Source organism: Myxocyprinus asiaticus, chromosome 46 (assembly GCF_019703515.2).
Source record: "Myxocyprinus asiaticus isolate MX2 ecotype Aquarium Trade chromosome 46, UBuf_Myxa_2, whole genome shotgun sequence".
In the NCBI taxonomy this organism is placed as follows: domain Eukaryota; kingdom Metazoa; phylum Chordata; class Actinopteri; order Cypriniformes; family Catostomidae; genus Myxocyprinus; species Myxocyprinus asiaticus.
Genome location: NC_059389.1, coordinates 23078640 through 23098520, shown reverse-complemented (window position 1 = coordinate 23098520; position 19881 = coordinate 23078640). Strand labels below are relative to the sequence as shown.

The 19881-nt window shown below is 36.5% G+C and overlaps 1 protein-coding gene across 2 annotated transcripts in view; it reads left to right on the top strand.

Annotated features, from left to right (window-relative positions):
- Positions 1-18241, top strand: part of LOC127436187 (oxysterol-binding protein-related protein 5-like) — an 83434-nt gene extending 65193 nt beyond the window's left edge. Inside the window, exons 9-23 of one of the 2 annotated variants that reach the window (XR_007896347.1) lie at positions 3615-3819; positions 6123-6307; positions 6414-6495; positions 10534-10632; positions 10849-10945; positions 11049-11147; positions 11268-11365; positions 12735-12824; positions 13104-13240; positions 13963-14142; positions 14679-14808; positions 14955-15069; positions 15924-16026; positions 16135-17937; positions 18126-18241. Coding sequence is in view for 1 of the 2 variants with exons in the window: in XM_051690188.1 (XP_051546148.1) it covers positions 3615-3819; positions 6123-6307; positions 6414-6495; positions 10534-10632; positions 10849-10945; positions 11049-11147; positions 11268-11365; positions 12735-12824; positions 13104-13240; positions 13963-14142; positions 14679-14808; positions 14955-15069; positions 15924-16026; positions 16135-16270 (1756 nt within the window). In the remaining variant the exon portion in view is untranslated. Of the gene's footprint in view, positions 1-3614; positions 3820-6122; positions 6308-6413; positions 6496-10533; positions 10633-10848; positions 10946-11048; positions 11148-11267; positions 11366-12734; positions 12825-13103; positions 13241-13962; positions 14143-14678; positions 14809-14954; positions 15070-15923; positions 16027-16134 lie in introns of both variants that reach the window. The other variant, XM_051690188.1, reaches the window with a different exon arrangement.
- The last annotated feature ends 1640 nt before the right edge of the window (positions 18242-19881 follow it).

Genomic DNA, 19881 nt, shown 5'->3' with positions numbered 1-19881 from the left:
TGTTTATCTTGACAATATTCTGATCTTCTCCCAGAATATGCAGGACTATGTGTGGCAGGTCAGGCAGGTGCTTCAGTGGCTGTTGGAGAATCGGCTGTTTGTCAAGGCGGAGAAGTGTGCTTTTCATGCACAATCGTTCCGTTCTTGGGACTCATTGTTTCCTCCAAGGGAGTGTGTATGGACATTGGTTAGAGGGTTCGGGGATACCTTTCATGGTTTGGACTGATCACAAGAACCTAGAGTACATCCGTAGCGCTAAACATCTTAACTCTAAGCAGGCTCGTTGGGCGTTGTATTTCACATGTTCTGATTTCATGCTGTCATAATACCTGGGCTCCAAAAACATCAAGCCAGATTCCTTATCTCGATGTTTCGAAATCGAGACCTCCACCACCCCAGTGGATTCCATCCTCTCCACCCCTTGAGTGGTGGGCATGGTATCCTGGGAGGTGGAGGCTAAAATCTACACTGCGCTACGTAACACCGCGCCCCCCGCCACATGTACAGTGTGCAAGCTGTTTGTTCCACGATCAGTTCTAACGCACATCCTTCAGTGGGGTCACTCATCTACCGTCGTCTGCCACCCGGAGGCTACTCGTACCCAGACGCTCATTAGACAGCGTTTCTGGTGGCCATCGCTTGCACGGGACATTCGCCAGTTCGTTGCCACTTGTCCAGTTTGTGCGACTAATAAGACCCCCTGTAACCCCCTGGCAGGGCTCCTCCAAACGCTGTCAGTCCCTTCGAGACCCTGGTCACAAATAGCCATGGACTTTGTAACTGGTCTCCCCCCTCCCATGGCAACACAGTCGTTTTGACTGTAGTGGACCAGTTCTCGAAGGTGACTCATTTCATTCCCCTCCCCAAATTACCCTCAGTGAGGGAGACAGCGGTAGTGGTCATTAATCAAGTCTTCCGCATCCATGGCCTCCCGATCAACGTGGTTTTTAAACATGATTGTCAGAGAGCACATCACTATAAAAACGGGCAAATCCCGGGCATTTAAGGTGATTTAGAAATCCCAGTCTGACTATTTTAAAGTCCCTTTCGGGTGTAAAGATTTATTGTCACCCTAAACAAGCAGATATTGCAGCTTTTCATGCTTCCATTTCAACTTATGGACAGTTTTGCCGCTTCTTTTGTTGATCGTTGTGCTGCACTGATATACTGAACAGGTGAATGCTCTGACATCATGATCCACGTATATCTTCTCCCTCTTAACGAATATTATGCAGAACAAACAAAATTAAATATTAAACATGATTGTCACTAGAGTGTAAAATGCAACTATCATATCCGGAGGTCGGAGATGGTGAAACGGGGGTGTTTTCGCCAGTCAAACATTGATGCTCTATAACAGTTTGGGCATACTAACACTTCCAGTGGCTTCACCTCCTACAGGCAGTTTACTGTTGTGTCAACAATCCAGTTCTACGTATATATCAGTGTATATTATAGGTCGAAAATATGGATGAATATTGTCAATGATGGTTGTTTTTATTTCACCTTTAGATGTTGCTGTTATACTGTTATACCAAGCCTTTTCAACTGTAGAATCAACCAGCGCCGGCCACAGAGGAACACGGAGGAATAATATTTTATTTGTTTTTTTATATATCAACATAGATTTTTGCCATAACTGATAGTCCCAAAATGCAACTGTCGGCACCGATAAAACTGATATATCAGTCTACCTCTACTATTTTATATATACTTTACCATTTAAACTTGTGATTTAATTAATAGTTTAGAGATTCCATTCAGTAAATTAGAAATAATGTATTGTTAATATTGTGACCTACAATGCCATCACTCAAAATCAATATCCCAAACACATATATAACCATGACATGATATTTTGATGAATCATCATACATTAATAATTAATTTGTTTACCTTCTCCACAGTAGAATCAAATCAGATTCATACAGTAAAAGATGACATGTTTATGTATTTGAGAGATTATTTGCCAGTGGTCTCCTTCAGTTGGCAATAATTTCTTGCTGAAGTCATGCCCCTTTACCACCCCTTCACAAATGACCTTGAATAATTCAGCCACTCTGACGCTCCCAGCCAATCAGCTCTGCCCAAATGGTTTACGTGACAGGCGGAGGAGCAGGAAGAGATGAGAATGTGAACCCAACACCACCATCAGCACACAAACAGACTCGTAAATGCGTATGCACCGTTTGAAAGGCTGCTGAACAGGAAAAACAGCTTTGAAAAACAGGTTACCTCAGAGCTTTCCTGTAAAAAAAAAAAAAAAAGAACAATCCAGCCTGGAACCATAAGGGAAGAGCACAAGCTGTGTTTCAACAGTATACAAACATCTTGTTTTCATTGTTTTGTTATTGACTTTGCCAATCATTGGAGTTTCAGGAATATAATTTCCTGGCAAGGTAAGGATACATTTTGCTGGGGTTGCTTGAGTATTTTAGTTGACATCCAGTGTCAAAGGACATATTTTACTGAGAGCATCATGATTTGCTGTGATATCTGTGTGTGGTATGAAGCAGACATTTCAGGATATAAATCTCTGATCCTGCTGTTTCCTGTGGCCAAGGACACAAAGAACTGATTATGCTTTATGATTATTGCTAAAGGTCAGATTATCAGTGTGAGACTGCCTTTATGTCGTCAGATGTTTAATATTTTTCTTTAGAAATTCATTGCCTAAAGCATCAAATATGCGACTATTTACAGACATAGCAGGAAATTATTAAAAATAATGACTGCCTTGTGTCCATGGTGATGGCCATGTCATTCAAATTACTCGAGAAGATGAGTAAACCATGCGTTTAGTTGCTTTGGCAACTGATCTCAGCAGGGTTTGAATGTGAACATAATAACAAATCTCTTTGAGGCAGAGAAACAAGGTTTGTGTGAAATAAATATTTCAAAAGTGAGGGGAATTAAAAGAACTTATACAATACACAAATAAACAGAAAATCAGTTTCTAAGTCAGTATTTTGTTTTGTTTTCCGATAAAAATATCTAAAAATCCTTAAAGGGATAGTTCACCCAAAAATTAAAATCATTTACTCTCTCATGCCATCCCAGATGTGTGACTTTCTTTCCTCAGCTGAACACAAACAAATATTTTTAGAAGAACATCTCAGCTCTGTAGGTCAATACAGTGTAAGCCAACAGGGTCCAGAAATGTTATGCTCCAAAAAGCACATAAAGGGCAGCATAAAAATAATTCATACAACTCCAGTGGTTTAATCCATGTCTTCTGAAGCAATATGATAAGTGTGGGTGAGAAACAGATCAATATTTATGTTATTTTTTACTATAAAAAGTAATTTTCTGAAAGGAATAGATTCCCTCAAAAAGAAAAAACAATCTATTAAAACTTACCCTCATGTCGTTCCAAACCCGTATGAATTGGAATCTTACATAAAAGACGCATGGAGTACTTTTGTGTTCTGCATAAGAAAGAATATGGTGATTCAATTATGACAGAATTTTCATTTTTGGGGGGAACTATTCCTTTAAGAAAATACATTTTTGTTGTAAAAATTAATACACAAATTTGATTTTGTAAGATTTTTGAGCTCTCAAAAAAAAAAAAACTCAACTATATGGTTAATGTTTTCTTTGTGTTATCAAAGATTGAATAACTCCATGTTGGAAAACAACCATATGGAGAATGATGCAAATTCCAACAAATCAGAGCGGGAGGCGCATGAAGATTCAGACAATGCGGCCAATGAGAACGGAAGCAGACTGACAGAGGAGAGTGATATGGACCAATCAGATGATGTGTGCCTTCAGGCAACAGCGTTTGTTGAAGAAGCCCATGAGGAGATGGGAGAGGTGATAGATTTAATAGCACTTTATCACAGTCTCTGAAGGTCTGAATGAACTGCATTGTCTTATTTGAACACAGTTAATAAATCTTTTTCCTAAATATTTTATTTCACTTTTGCAGTGCTGTATGACACATTGCACACAGTCTACTGTATGACAGTGATGACAGGTTTTTAAAACAAAGGCAAAACTAATTGTTTATAAAGCCATCCTTTAACAAGCCAATTCCTAAGTAAATGTTCCACTTAAAGAAATTAATATTACTTTACCAAATAAGTCAACATGAAATAACTTCCATATTCAGACTTATTTCTGAGTGAAACAAGATATCCAGTGAGGGATTTTATCCAATGGGAATTAAATGGATTATAGAAAGTGAGAGTTACAGTTGTGCTCAAAAGTTTGCATACCCTGGCAGGAATTGTGACAATTTGGCATTGATTTTGAAAATATGACTGATCATGCAAAAAAAACAACTGTCTTTTATTTAAGGATAGTGATCATATGAAGCCATTTATTATCACATAGTTGTTTGGCTCCTTTTTAAAATCATACTGATAACAGAAATCACCCAAATGGCCCTGATCAAAAGTTTACATACCCTTGAATGTTTGGCCTTGTTATAGACACACAAGGTGACACACACAGGTTTAAATGGCAATTAAAGGTTAATTTCCCACGCCTGTGGCTTTTTAAATTGCAATTAGTGTCTGTGAATAAATGGTCAATGAGTTTGTTTGCTCTCACGTGGATGCACTGAGCAGGCTAGATACTGAGCCATGGGGAGCAGAAAAGACCTGCGTAACAAGGTAATGGTACTTTATAAAGATGGAAAAGGATATAAAAATATATCCAAAGCCTTGAAAATACCAATCAGTACTGTTCAATCACTTATTAAGAAGTGGAAAATTCAGGGATCTCTTGATACCAAGCCAAGGTCAGGTAGACCAAGAAAGATTTCAGCCACAACTGCCAGAAGAATTGTTCGGGATACAAAGAAAAACCCACAGGTAACCTCAGCAGAAATACAAGCTGCTCTGGAAAAAGATGGTGTGGTTGTTTCAAGGAGCACAATACGACGATACTTGAACAAAAATGAGCTGCATGGTCGAATTGCCAGGAAGAAGCCTTTACTGCACCAATGCCACAAAAAAGCCCGGTTACAATATGCCCGACAACACCTTGACATGCCTCACAGCTTCTGGCACACTGTAATTTGGAGTGATGAGACCAAAATAGAGCTTTATGGTCACAACCACAAGTGCTATGTTTGGAGAGGGGTCAACATGGCCTATAGTGAAAAGAATACCATCCCCACTGTGAAGCATGGTGGTGGCTCACTGATGTTTTGGGGGTGTGTGAGCTCTAAAGGCACGGGAAATCTTGTGAAAATTGATGGCAAGATGAATGCAGCATGTTATCAGAAAATACTGGCAGACAATTTGCATTCTTCTGCACGAAAGCTGCACATGGAACACCCTTGGACTTTCCAGCACGACAGTGACCCTAAGCACAAGGCCAAGTTGACCCTTCAGTGGTTACAGCAGAAAAAGGTGAAGGTTCTGGAGTGGCCATCACAGTCTCCTGACCTTAATATCATCGAGCCACTTTGGGGAGATCTCAAACGTGCGGTTCATGCAAGACGACCAAAGACTTTGCATGACCTGGAGGCATTTTGCCAAGACGAATGGGCAGCTATACCACCTACAAGAATTTGGGGCCTCATAGACAACTATTACAAAAGACTGCATGCTGTCATTGATGCTAAAGGGGGCAATACACAGTATTAAGAACTAAGGGTATGAAGACTTTTGAACAGGGGTCATTTCATTTTTTTTTCTTTGTTGCCATGTTTTGTTTTATGATTGTGCCATTCTGTTATAACCTGAATATGAATCCCATAAGAAATAAAAGAAATGTGTTTTGCCTGCTCACTCATGTTTTCTTTAAAAATGGTACATATATTACCAATTCTCCAAGGGTATGCAAACTTTTGCGCACAGCTTTATACCACAATAGAGCCATAACACTTTTACAGTACTTAGTACAGTACTAAGAAAGTAAATAGGGTTATTTAAATAGTATTTGATTTAATGATGCATGTGTTATGCAGCATCCACAGCAATAGGTATCAGTATAGAGTCCAAGACCACTGTGGCAGTGAACAGCCCAACATAAACAAAAATATTAGACATAGACGTACATGTAGTTTACCTTTAATTTGAACACACCACAACAAATTTCTATGTAAAAGAATGCATAAAGTCTTTAAGAATAACAATGGTTCTGTTTTATTGCTGTTATCCCAGGCTGGTGAGGTGTCCCAGGTTGAGACCGTTTCAGAAGAGAACAAAGGGTTAATCTGGACTCTACTGAAGCAGCTGAGGCCTGGGATGGACCTGTCCAAAGTGGTCCTTCCAACTTTTATCCTGGAGCCACGTTCCTTTCTGGACAAGCTGTCAGATTACTACTACCATGCTGACCTGCTATCACAGTAAGTGCCTCATTTGCATCACTACTGGAAACAGCCACCAAGATCAGCATGTTTAGGTTTCATTGGGTTTATTGAAGTACACTTAATTATAATTGTTCGATTTCAGGGCTGTGACAGAAGAGAACCCATACTGTAGGATGAAGCAGGTCTTGCGCTGGTATCTGTCAGGCTTCTACAAGAAACCAAAGGCAAGCTTTATGAAGTATTTGGATTGAATTTAAAGAGAATCATAGCAGTTCAGTGTTGATGTCTGTGGACCAATTGTGTCTCATTTTCTTGCCTGACAGGAAGCTGATCACAAATTAGCATTCCTTTTTGACATACCACATAAATACTACAAACTGTGGAAAACAATATTAATTGTTTCATATATACACTGGCGGCCAAAAGTTTGGATTAATGAACAGATTTTGCTCTTATGGAAATAAATTGGTACTTTTATTTACCAAAGTGGCATTCAACTGATCACAATGTATAGTCAGGACATTAATAATGTGAAAATTACTATTATAATTTGAAAAAAATGTTCAGAACTTCTTAAACTACTTCAAAGAGTTCTCATCAAAAAATCTTCTATGTGCAGCAATGACAGCTTTGCAGATCCTTGGCATTCTAGCTGTCAGTTTGTCCAGATACTCTGGTGACATTTCACCCCACACTTCCTGTAGCACTTGCCATAGATGTGGCTGTCTTGTCGGGCACTTCTCACGCACCTTACAGTCTAGCTGATCCCACAAAAGCTCAATGGGGTTAAGATCCATAACACTCTTTTCCTATTGTCTGGTGTCCAATGTCTGTGTTTCTTTGCCCATTCTAACCTTTTCTTTTTGTTTTTCTGTTTCAAAAGTGGCTCTTTCTTTGCAATTCTTCCCATAAGGCCTGCACCCCTGAGTCTTCTCTTTACTGTTGTACATGAAACTGGTGTTGAGCGGGTAGAATTCAATGAAGCTGTCAGCTGAGGACATGTGAGGCGTCTATTTCTCAAACTAGAGACTCTGATGTACTTATCCTCTTGTTTAGTTGTACATCTGGCCTTCAGCATCTCTTTCTGTCCTTGTTAGAGCCAACAATTTCAAACATTGTACAGCCTTGATTCCTCAAAACAATGATTGACTGATGAGTTTCTAGAGAAAGCTGTTTCTTTTTTGCCATTTTTGACCTAATATTGACCTTAAGACATGCCAGTCTATTGCATACTGTGGCAACTCAAAAACAAACACAAAGACAATGTTAAGCTTCATTTAACCAACCAAATATCTTTCAACTGTGTTTGATATAATGGCAAGTGATTTTCTAGTACCAAATTAGCAATTTATCATGATTACTCAAGGATAAGGTGTTGGAGTGATGGCTGCTGGAAATGGGGCCTCTCTAGATTTGATCAAAAATGACTTTTTTCAAATAGTGATGGTGCTGTTTTTTACATCAGTAATGTCCTGACTATACTTTGTGATCAGTTGAATGCCACTTTGGTGAATTAAAGTACCAATTTCCTTCTGAAACAGCAAAATCTTTACATTATTCCAAACTTTTGGCCGCCAGTGTATATATGGCAGAGGCTATTTGCACTAAGTGTAAATAGCGTTAGATGCTATTTTCACTCTAGTGCAAATAGTGGCAGATACTCTCACACACCTATTTAAATACTAACATAGAGTATAGTGGCATAACTGCAGCATTTTTATTGTGTTTATTTGGAGTCCCACAGACACCCTACACTAACCCCTACCCCTAACTCTACCTTACAAAAATTAACCATGGTTTTACTACAGTAACCATAGTATCACCATGGCATAGTAACCACAAAATTAAACATGGTTACTATTAACCACTATTAACAACATGTTACTGTAGTAACACCATCAATCCATCAATCAATCAATCAATCAATTAATCAACATTTATTTATAAAGCATGTTTAAACACAACATACGTTGTTCCAAAGTGGTGTACAATAGAGAAAATTAAACACAATATTAAAGAGGAAAAATATCAAGAAAAAAACAATAAAACAGCATATACATAAAAATCACAATCAATAAACATCCATCATTTAAACATTTTTCAAAAGCTAAAGAATAAAAATATGATTTAAGGGAAGATTTAAAAATAGCTAACGATGAAGCAGACCTCACGTGATAGGGGAGACTATTCCAAAGTTTGGGCTCGGTCACAGAAAAGGCCCGATCACCATTGGATTTACATTGACAATTTGGATAGACAAAAATAATTGATTGGAAGATCTGAGCGCTCTGGTTGGAGAGTAAGGGTGGAGAAGGCCACAAATGTAGTTTGGTGCAAGACCAAAGAATGCTTTATAAACAAACAGTACAATTTTAAAATCAACCCTGAACTTAACAGGAAGTCAGTGAAGAGATGCCAATATGGGGGAAATATGATCCCTCTTTTTTGACCCTGTTAAAAACCTGGCTCCCACATTTTGAACAATTTGTAAGCGAGATAAAGCAGATTGAGAAAGGCCAATGTACACTGAATTACAATAGTCCAACCGCGATGTAATAAGAACATGGATCACAATTTCCAGATCTTCACTAGAAAGGAAATGTTTTAGCTTTGCAATAGATCTGAGATGAAAGAAGCTTCCCTTAATAACAGCACTAATCTTTTTATAAAAAAGAAGTGGTCAAAAATGATTCCAGGATTCTTAACTTTCTTTTGTACATTGGAAGAAAGTGGACCTAACTGGGCTTCCAAGGCAGTAGAGGAAGACATGGGACAGCCTAAAATCAGCACTTCAGTTTTACCTTCATTTAACTGCAAAAAATTATTAGCCATCTAACTTTTAAAGGTCTTAAAGGGCACTTCAGCAGATTCTCAAACGGGCAGTTAGTGTCTGGTCTAACTGGAAGGTAAAACAGGGAGTCATCAGCATAGCAGTGATAAGCGATATTGTGGTTATTATATCAGAACTACGGTATTTCAGTTTCAAATTTAATTTTGGCATCATTTATAAATATTCTGCATAATTTCAAACTTTTATACAGTTATTTAATAATACATACATACATACACTCACACACACACACACACACACACACACACACACACACATATATATATATATATATATGTGTGTGTGTGTGTGTGTGTGTGTGTGTATTATTAAATAACTGAATAAAAGTTTGAAATTATGCAGAATATTTATAAATGATGCCAAAATTATACTGCTAATGTAACTCAGTGACAGCTATTAATTCATAAGTGCACTTTTGCTGGAAAACAGTGGCTGTGACAGTGATTTGTTATTAATTATCAACAAATTCTAACTGATGCTTCCTCAAATCAGGGTTCCCACGGTCATGAAAATATCAGAAAAATTGTGTTTTCCAGACCTGAAGAAAGTAATGGAAATTTCTATAGTAAATATACATTTTTGTGGTTAGCTCTGCTCTAAAATAATTAATCTGCTATATATCGCTCTTGTATAGAGTGAAACTTGCTCATGAGACAAATAATTTATTAGTGGATCAGTCTGAATCAAAATAATTTTAAAAAATCCTTATTCAGTTAACCCTCATAATGTGTGGGGTCAAATTTGACCCCAAACAAAACCGTGTAATTTTGTACCATAATCGTAATTTTTTTAAACAAATGTAATAACACTAACTTCACTCATTTAAAAACTGTAATGTTGTGATGTCGGTTTTATCATCTCACCCATTCATTTCCTATATGGGGTCCAATTTTACCCCGAACACTATGAGTGTGAGTTTTGTCACACCATCAGAATCCAGCCCAATTGTTTTGTTTATTAGATAGCAAATGTAGGAAAACTCACCAAACTTCATGCCACTGAGTTGAAGGAAACCATGTTTTTTAAAGATGCAAAGTTTAAAAGGGGTCACTTTTGATCCCAACACTACATAAGGTTTAACACAAAAGACTGGAAAGGTCATGAAAAAAGTCATGGAAATAATCATCCAAAAAGAGTGGGACCCCTGAAGAATATCACAAATCATTTTTGTGATTTTGACAAAACCTAATCTACTGTATGTTAGCCAGCTAAATAACATTCCCTCAGTTGTTTATTTAAATATGCAGAATTTAAGATCATTCTTGGATAAGACAGGGTCTTATCTTAAAAGTTAATTATTTACAAGAAATACAGGTGATCAAACTGGTAAACCACAAAATAATTATACATTAAAGAAACTTTGACATAGGGCTTATAACGACACTAATTGTGTGTTGTGTGTTTGTTTTAGGGTCTTAAGAAACCATATAACCCCATTCTTGGAGAGATATTCCGATGCTGCTGGCTACATCCACAAACAGACAGTTGCACATTTTACATAGCAGAACAGGTGAGCCTCTAGTACCACACTCGTTTATCTCTGATGTAATTGCATAAACCTGTTCTAATCTGGTCTTACTACTATTTTGATTTATCTTCTCATACCAGTACACTTAACATGGCAAGGCATTTACTGTTCATGCATTTCAAATATGACCATTGCTTTTTTCAGTAACGTATGGAAAAACTGCTCTGTGTTAATTAGCAGTTAACTTTGTACTTTCAGGTTTCTCATCACCCACCTGTTTCAGCCTTTTATATTAGCAATAAGAAGGATGGATTCTGCATTAGTGGAAGCATTCTGGCCAAATCAAAATTTTATGGTAAATCACCGTTTTAGCATGTACAGTAGACATACAGTTACTAAGCAATTTTGGTATGATATCTGTATGGTTTTGATAATAATTGAAGTGTAACCTCCTACAGGGAACTCACTGTCTGCCATACTGGATGGAAAGGCCAGACTTTTGTTTCTAAGTCGAGATGAAGAATACGTTATTACAATGCCGTACGCTCACTGTAAAGGTGAAAAACTTAACTCCAAAACTAAATTTAGCAATTAAAGTATCTGCTTAAATGTGTTATATGATAATTGTGTCTTAATGTTGTAGTGAAACAATAATAAATAAACTGTCTCTCCAACAGGAATTCTGTATGGTACAATGACATTGGAGCTTGGTGGGAAAATCACAATTGAGTGTGAAAAAACACAATGTTTTACAGAACTTGAATTTAAACTGAAGGTACTTTCAGGGTTCCATACTTAAAGCTGAAGTGTGTAATCTTTTTAGATGTTAAAGGTTAACTCAGTAAGTTTAACTTCTAAAGAAATGAATAGTAATTTTGAAACATATGTGTAAAATTATGACCTCTCGTGTGAGATTAAGAGTTCAGTCATATCAGTAACATTATAAAAGCTCTTTTATTGTACATGGGGCAGGGGCACCACATGGGAGCAGCCATGTTAGTGTAACCGGTCCTAATCGACCGGGACTCGAACCAGCGTCTCCAGCGTGGGAGGTGGGTGCGCTTAAAAGGAGACTAAAGGCTATAGCCTCTAGCGTCAGTCGCTAGTGTGACTCTTGAGGCCAGGGGAGTGAGGTTTACATACTGCACAGCTACCTACCAGCTGGCTCCCATTACATTAGCATCACATGACCAGCTGAATACTACTCGCTTAATCTCAGTAACTGCCAAGTTATTGGACACTTTCACTCACGGATTAAATGAATCCTGGTTTGCTGTGCACAGTAAATTTCTACAATGTCATTGGTAACTAAAAACGACTGTGTTTTTTAATGATACAGCATCCAGGCCACTAGGTGTCAGTGTAAGCCAATGTTAGCCGCTTCAACATAATTCAAAAAAAGACATGTAAATTTATAATTTGCAATATGTGTGGGAAATCATGACCACTCACATTAAAATAAAAACTCAAGTCATATCAGTAACCTTATAAAAGCTGTTTTATTCTACATGGAGAGGGTCTCCTCATGGGGGCTGCCATTTTAGAATCACATGACTAGCCGAATACTACTCACTTAATCTCAGTAACCGTCCTGTTATTTGACACTTTCACTCATTGATTAAAGTAATCATGGCTGACTGTGAATACTTAATTTCAACAATGGCATCTGAAACTGAAAACTATTGATTTTAAATGATGCTGCGTCAAAGCCGCTAGTTGTCAGTGTAAGTCCAAGATGACACAAAGACAAAAGTTACAAAGACAACAGTGCACCTTTAAAATAAGTTTTTCTCCTATCCAGCTTAATACATTATGCAGAGACATCTATAAGTAAGACATTAGTTGGTTGATTTTCTATATAAAAAAAACTTTGCTCTGTTTATTTGAATATTCAGACACAGCAACATTGACTCAACCAATGGCATTAGTTTGAGGCAAGGCTATTTGTTTGGTTGACCAATGACAGATGGAGGAGTCTTTTTTATAGTGTCATTATTTTTGCAATTCCCTTTTTTACATTAGTGAAACGGAAATTACACACTTCAGCTATTACGTGACTTAATTTGTCTCATTTTTTTATTTTTTTTTTAGGTTGTTTTTTTAAATCTTACAACTGTTATTTTTTCTCTCCATCTCTGTCACAGCCTTTTCTTGGCAGCTCTTGCAATGTTAACCAGATTTCTGGAAAGATTCAGATGGGAGAAGATGTTCTGGCTACAGTAGATGGGCACTGGGTGAGAGCCTATGCTAATCTTACATAAGAAGACAAACTTCCTGAAGTTGTTTTACATACATTTTCTGCTTGTTGCATCAGTAGCATACAGAATGATATGGCCAGTTTTAGTGTCTGTTAAAGATAACGGAAGATTAGACAGAAGAACTTGATTGATCCCTTAAGGGGAAGCTGAGGCAAAATTTAAGCACACAGCCTACAAGCTCTGGCTGATTTCTGATCACAGTGGTTGACAATAAATTCTGTCCCAGATGTGTTTAAAATCCAAAACTTACTTCAGGATAGGAAAGTGCACCTGATTGAGAAGAAGACGGGCCACCAGGAGGTGCTGTGGAACCCCAGTGCAGATGTGCGGAGACAGAGACTGAAGAGACAGGTGGTACAGATGGACCAGCAGGAGGCGTTCGAGTCTGAGAGGTTCAAAGACATGACTTCATAACCAATAAGACTAAAGACCACAATGAATATATCAGTGTTGTACCCAATCCTGCATCATGTTTCATATGCTCTAATGAATAGATAATATACTGCTGCCCCCATGGCTGAGGTTGTGATTTGTGATTTACCTTGAACAATTTTGCATTTATTTTTTAATCTGTTTTTTCTTATTGATTTATTTAATTATTGTTTTATTTATTTCTCATTTTTATTTCTAAATATTTTTAGTATTTACTTTTTATTTATTTATTTATTTACTATTATTTTTATTTATTTATTTTTATTTGTGATCTACCTTGTATAAGGCATTTTGTAATTTTTATGCTTATATATTAGTAATTTTATATTTTTTTTTATTTCTAAATATGTTTTATGTCATTGTATTTAATTTATATATTTAATTTGTAATTTATTTAATTTTTCATTTTAAAATTGTATTTATTTAAATTTGTGGGTTATGACTTTAGACTAACATATTTCATATTTGAGAGAGTGTACTATTGTTTATAACATCGTGTTTGGTCAAGTTAAAATATAAAATCAAGCATGCAAACTACATATTTTTCTTCTTATTTTTTTTAATCTTAAACCTCTAAATTAAACTTTTTAATTTCAAAGCATCGTTTAAAATGGTCTCAACTTTGTGGTTTATATTATAGCACATCAAAGAGTTTGTAAAAAGTGTTGTGGTTTTCCTACAGGCTATGGCGCCATGTGACCAGAGCGATTAATGATAAAGACCAGAACAGTGCCACCCAGGAGAAATTTGTGTTGGAAGAGGCTCAGAGGCAGGAAGCCAGAGAGAGGGGTGACCGACCCTGGAACCCTCGCCTTTTCACTCTAGACACTGACACCAATGAGTGGCACTACAAATATGCAGAGTATGTGCACAATATCTTTAATGAGACACTAGCTGAAATATTATTTACCACAAGCTACATTAGTCTAAATAAAAGCAGCTCAGGAAGAGAAAAAATAAAAGATTATTTTGGCTTAAAGCAAAAATAACTTATTTTGAACTGTATGGGTGTATGTGACCAAAATTGTGGGTTACCAATTTTGTTTCAATAGACTTTACTCAGGGTAGAGGCCATATTTAATTAAACACAAAAGAAAAAAAATTAGACTGTTTGGGACACAAGAACAGTCTGTTCAATATGTTGTGCTGTCTAAGTAATAGCTTACAAAAACATTTACAATTATGTAATTGTTTACACTGCCTCATGTTGTTCTAAACCTTTCAGGGATAATTTTGACCTCCAATGAAACGCGCGCCTAGTCTGCATTTGCGAGTAATGATTCTTAAAAAAAAAAAATTACTTTTGTGTACTTGCATCCCTCGCAGCCTTGTTTTAGTTTATGAAAATTACTCTCCACTATCACTAATGATTTCAAATCACCCCATTTACTTTCTCAGCACCAAGCCCTGGGATACGGACCGCTGTCTGGTCCAGTTCGAGAAGGATGGCGTCATCCAGACAAAAGAGAAGTCACAAAGCCAACTCAATAGTTTCTCCTACAGCCAAAACTGGGCTGTACAGCAGAAAGTGAGTCAGATTGTGTACAGAATTTTCTTTTGAGCAACAATTATCGTTGTTTCTAATGAAGGATTCTTCTAAAGCTTATTAAGGTGACAAGATGGCCCTTTAGGGCTTGTGTTTAGTTGATGGACTAATGAGCAGGTGTTTCTCAGGTGCGGGTGAATGGGAAACACAGGAAGTCGAGTAGCCAGCCGTCCAGCTGCAGTCAGAACACAGAGAGCAGCAGTACCACACCAGAACCCAATCATGAGTCATCTGACAACGAAGGCAAGCCATTAACCCATTAAACGCACACAAATTACACACCATTTTTGGATTTTGTAATCCATATTCATTAATGAGAGTGGGCGACAGTTTTCTTAAGGAAAACGAGGCTGAAAAGGATAGAAGTACAGTCCGGTTAAATATGTCGGTGTGTGTCAGTCATTCAGCCAAGGAAACATCAATAATATGTTCTTTCACATATTTTCAGTGACAAAAAACTTGAGAAAACTTGGGTTGTGAAAATTAGACTCATCCTATTTTACCTCATATCAACAGTGTTGGGTGTAAACTGATTACAAAGTAATTTGTTTCTAACTAGTAATCTAATTAATTTTTAGTCAAAAAGTAGTGTAATACATTACATTGTTTACATTTTACATTACGTTTCTTGTAATCACATTACAGTAACTGACTTTTAGTCATTACATTTCTAAAATAATATTTATGTAGAATACATTAAAAACATGATTTATTTTCATATATATGTCTGTTTGCAATTCTGTAAAAGCTGAAGGATGTGTGCCTCCTAATAAGTGAGGTTCTGAGAGTATGCCTTGCGTGTGACAATGAACAAGGAGTAAATATAGACATTATTTTACAATTGTTGAGTGAAAACAAAAAGTGTTTTAGAAAATAACTTAAAAGTAAAATAATTCATAATTTGATTTCTCTTCCCGTGAAGTAATGAGAAAACAATTTTAGAGAAGTAATTAGTAATGTGTAGTGAATTACCTTTTGGAGTAACTTACCCAAAACTGCATGTTAATAGCAATATACAGTAAATGTATTTAGTGTGAGTTTTATGTCTATAGGTAAACAACACTTTAGATTACTTTGTCTTATTTTGAATTTATCAGGCTATATGAACCAATGTACCAGATGCACTAAAGAAGTGAAGGATATCGTCCTCATAGAGGCCTCAGTAGCAGCTATACAGAAAACACAGCAAGACATACAGAGGTAAGTATTTATGCTACTAGTCACCATCAATTTTGGATGAAGTAAACTGTTTTTGTTAAATGTAAACTTGATTTATCATCTGATCTTTGTATGTTTATGTCTTTTTAGAAACCTTAGTGCATTGGGACGTCAGATTGCGCGACACAAGACGGCAGTGGAAAGCAACTCGTTGGGCAGTCGCCACTGTCTCATCCTCTGCATGCTGTTGCTCTTCCAGCTACTCATCAACTACGTTTTCACTTGAGATGCTGTTACCCAGCAACCATCGCCTAGCAATAACCACAGCCAAACCATCACCATCACAAAGTCCCTTGAATGCCCACCGTGATGTTGCTACCAACCGTAGCTGCACCATCAAGCACTAAGCACTTCAATTAGAGAGAAAGAGACTCTTTGTTTTAATTAATATGAAAACAGATTATCATTTCAAAGTGGTTGTAAAATGCTGCATTGCCACTCTTGTGAATTGATGTGTACCCTCTTTCCAAAATACCTTCCTTCCTCTGCAATATTGGTCATCTATTTCAGGCATATTTAGGCCCTATGGGCAACATTTGAATGGATTTTTGTGTGTATGTGTGCGTGTTACCCTCAAACCATTAAGAAACCTCTTCCATTAAGACACCGGGCCTTAATACTGATGCCAAAAGGGGAAAACAGAACAGAGAAGTCAGTGAACGTCTGCCAGTGCAATTCTTTATGCTTTTAACGTATGCATTTGTCCACATAAAACATATATTCATTATTACTTTACCAAAACAGTGTTTCTGCATAGTACAATACAAAGAAGAGTAAATGTTTACAAACTTGATTGTACATTACAAAGGAAAAAAATACTTTGACATAAAATGAGTTGTGTAGATTTAGATGACAGTAAAGGAATATTTCAAAAATGAAAATTCTGTTGTTCCAAACCTGTAGGACTTTCTTACTTCTGTGGAACACAAAATTAGAAGTTTAGCAGAACGTAAATGTTGTTCTTTTCCATACTTTCCATCTTTTTTGGTATTGGGACTTAGGCTGTTGAGCTTCAAAAATGGCATAAAAGCACCATAAAGGTCATCCAAACAACTCCTGCACTATATTCCAAGTCTTCTGAATCCATCAGATAGTTTTTGTGAGGAACACAAAGTTTTTTTCACTAAAAAAACCCTCCGTCATAACTCTTAAATACTGTTTGCGTTTCGTATACATTAAAACTTTGTACATCGTCATTAGTTATGACACTTACAAAAACCACTGTGTTGGGCAAATTTCGGTCTATTCCTAAATTTTGGTCTGTTCCTCACACAAAACTATTTTATGGCTTCAGAAGACTTGGAAAATTGCGTACAAGTCATATGGACTACTATTATGGTCCTTTTTTGGTGTTTTTTGTCATTTTTGGAGATTGACAGGACCAGTCCCCATTACCTTTCTTTGTATGGAAAAGAGAAGCCAGGACATTCTGCTAAATTTCTCAGTTTGTGTTCCACAGAAGAAAGTCAGTTGTATAGGTCTGGAAAAATATGTTTATTTTTGGGTGAACTACTCCTTTAACTAAACATCCACTGTCCTTAGTACTATGATAACAGAATGAACAATCAGCCATAAGAGATATTCATATTTAGTAGTGTTTGATAGGCACTGGATAGGTCAGTCTTCATAGGAACATGTGGGACCTTCTGGAAAGTTCCACATTATTGAAGTCGCTCTGTAGGAAAAAGTGTGATACGTTCAATAATGAAGGAATCGAAGTGTTTATATTTGTTTGAAACGTGTTTAATATGAAATTGAGAATGTATTTATTTGATTATTTCAGTTTTATATATATATACTGTATATAACCATACTGTTTTTAATAATACTTTGTTCATTCAGGTTTTCTGGGAGCAAGTACGGGCGAGCATCAAATAGCTTTTCCTTCCTAAGGTTTGTGCTTTATGGTATTTTGAGTGACCCCTAACAAGGGCACAACTAAAAGTGCAGAGTACAATAATTCCAATTCAGGATTCATATAGGAAATTTGTGCTTGAACGATGCTTGCGCTCTTGAGCCATAGTTAAAACCAAGAAACTGGTATGTTTCATTTTTCATTTCCTTTTTTCCTTTTTTTACAGCGCACTCAGTACAATGTTCTCTTGACTGACAACTGAAACTAATGAGATGTCAATGGCTCACTGTTTGTGAATGATTGTTGCAAACTACAGCACCACAGTAAAGTTCTACATTTCGACTTGTTGCTCTGTCATCATTGAAACACTGCAGTATAACATAAGTAACATATTATCTCAGTTTTACAAAGACTGTGGCTGTTTTGAAAAGCATATTTCAAAACTACTGACTTAAAAAGTGAAATAACTGTATTTACATCTGGAAATAATTGTATTTATAACTGGATACAACATGTGGTATTAAACATGCACATAATGAGGTGTGACAACCATTTTTGGGTAAATTATTCAAAAAAAGTAATCCACTACAAATTACTAATTACTCCTATAAAATTTTAATCAAATTACTTCACTAAATAATTAATTAAAAAAGTAATCACATTACTAATTATTTTACTTCTAAGCTACCTTCAAAATCACTTTTCACAAACGTTTGGTTTTCCACTCAATGAATAATATATATATATATATATATATATATATATATATATATATATATATATATATATATATATATTTCCTCCTTGTTCATTGTCACACCCATGAGCTGTCACAGAATTGCAAACAGATGTACAGATAAATTCATATTTTAAATATATTGTACAGTGCAAAAATTATATTATTTTAGAAATATGTTTAACACAATAATGTGCTTACTGTTTCACATACTATTTTTTACAAAATAGTATGCTATATTCAGTGTATACTGTGCAGTATGCAGTAAGCCGTATGTTAGGAATTGTGAATACGTTGATGATTAGGCCACTATATAGTTTTAACACAGAATAAAAGGTGTGCAAAAAGTTCACTTCAAGTTCATTTTTACACTTCAAAGGGCCCTCACAGTTGGAGTTTTCTTTTTTTGCCACAGCAGGTAGTCTCAGGGCTTGTTGGGACATGGTACAAAGTGTGTACTTACTGAAAATCTCCTTTCTTCCTCCACTTTGTTAGTAAATGTAGTTCAATATTTGTGGTCTGCCGTGTGATCTGGTCAAAGGAAAAGGGAATAAGAGACAACATGCCTCAGCCCACCTGTGGGGATATAAATAATATTTTCATAGAAACTACAAGTGCATAAAAAGACCCCAGGCAGAGGTTGGGTGTGGTTTTTGCAAACGTATGACTCAGCGATCTACTTCAAGGCAAGCAACGTCAAAGACTGAGGTTAGGATAGACATTCTATTTTAGTTCAACATCTCATGCTGCCTTGGTTTCGGGATGTTAGGTAACAACATCATGTTTTCAAGTGGAATGTAATGGATGCGGTCCCTATGTTCGCCAATTCAGAAATACATACAAATGAGGCATTATTTTCTAGCATTTAGCCCACTTGATTTGCTTGGTGACTGTTTGTTTATTGTTTTTATGGTGATCATGAATTCCTTGAATTCAATTAATGGCTTGCATAATGCTCTCTGTTCAGTTCTTTGAGCCATGTGTTGACCACTCACGAGTTGGCATTGGGACCAAGGCAGACAGTCAGCATAAAAGTACTACAAAATTTGTCAATGCGACTTGTGCACAATATATTTAAAGTATTCTAAAGCCATACAAAACATTATGAGGAACAGGCCGAAGATATAATTCACTGAAACGTATGATCGGTAGCTCATTGGTGCCAACATGATAACACAGGAAATCAACATGTTGCTTCCGAAAATTCATGTACCCTGAAAACAACCCATTATGCCAAATTACTGAC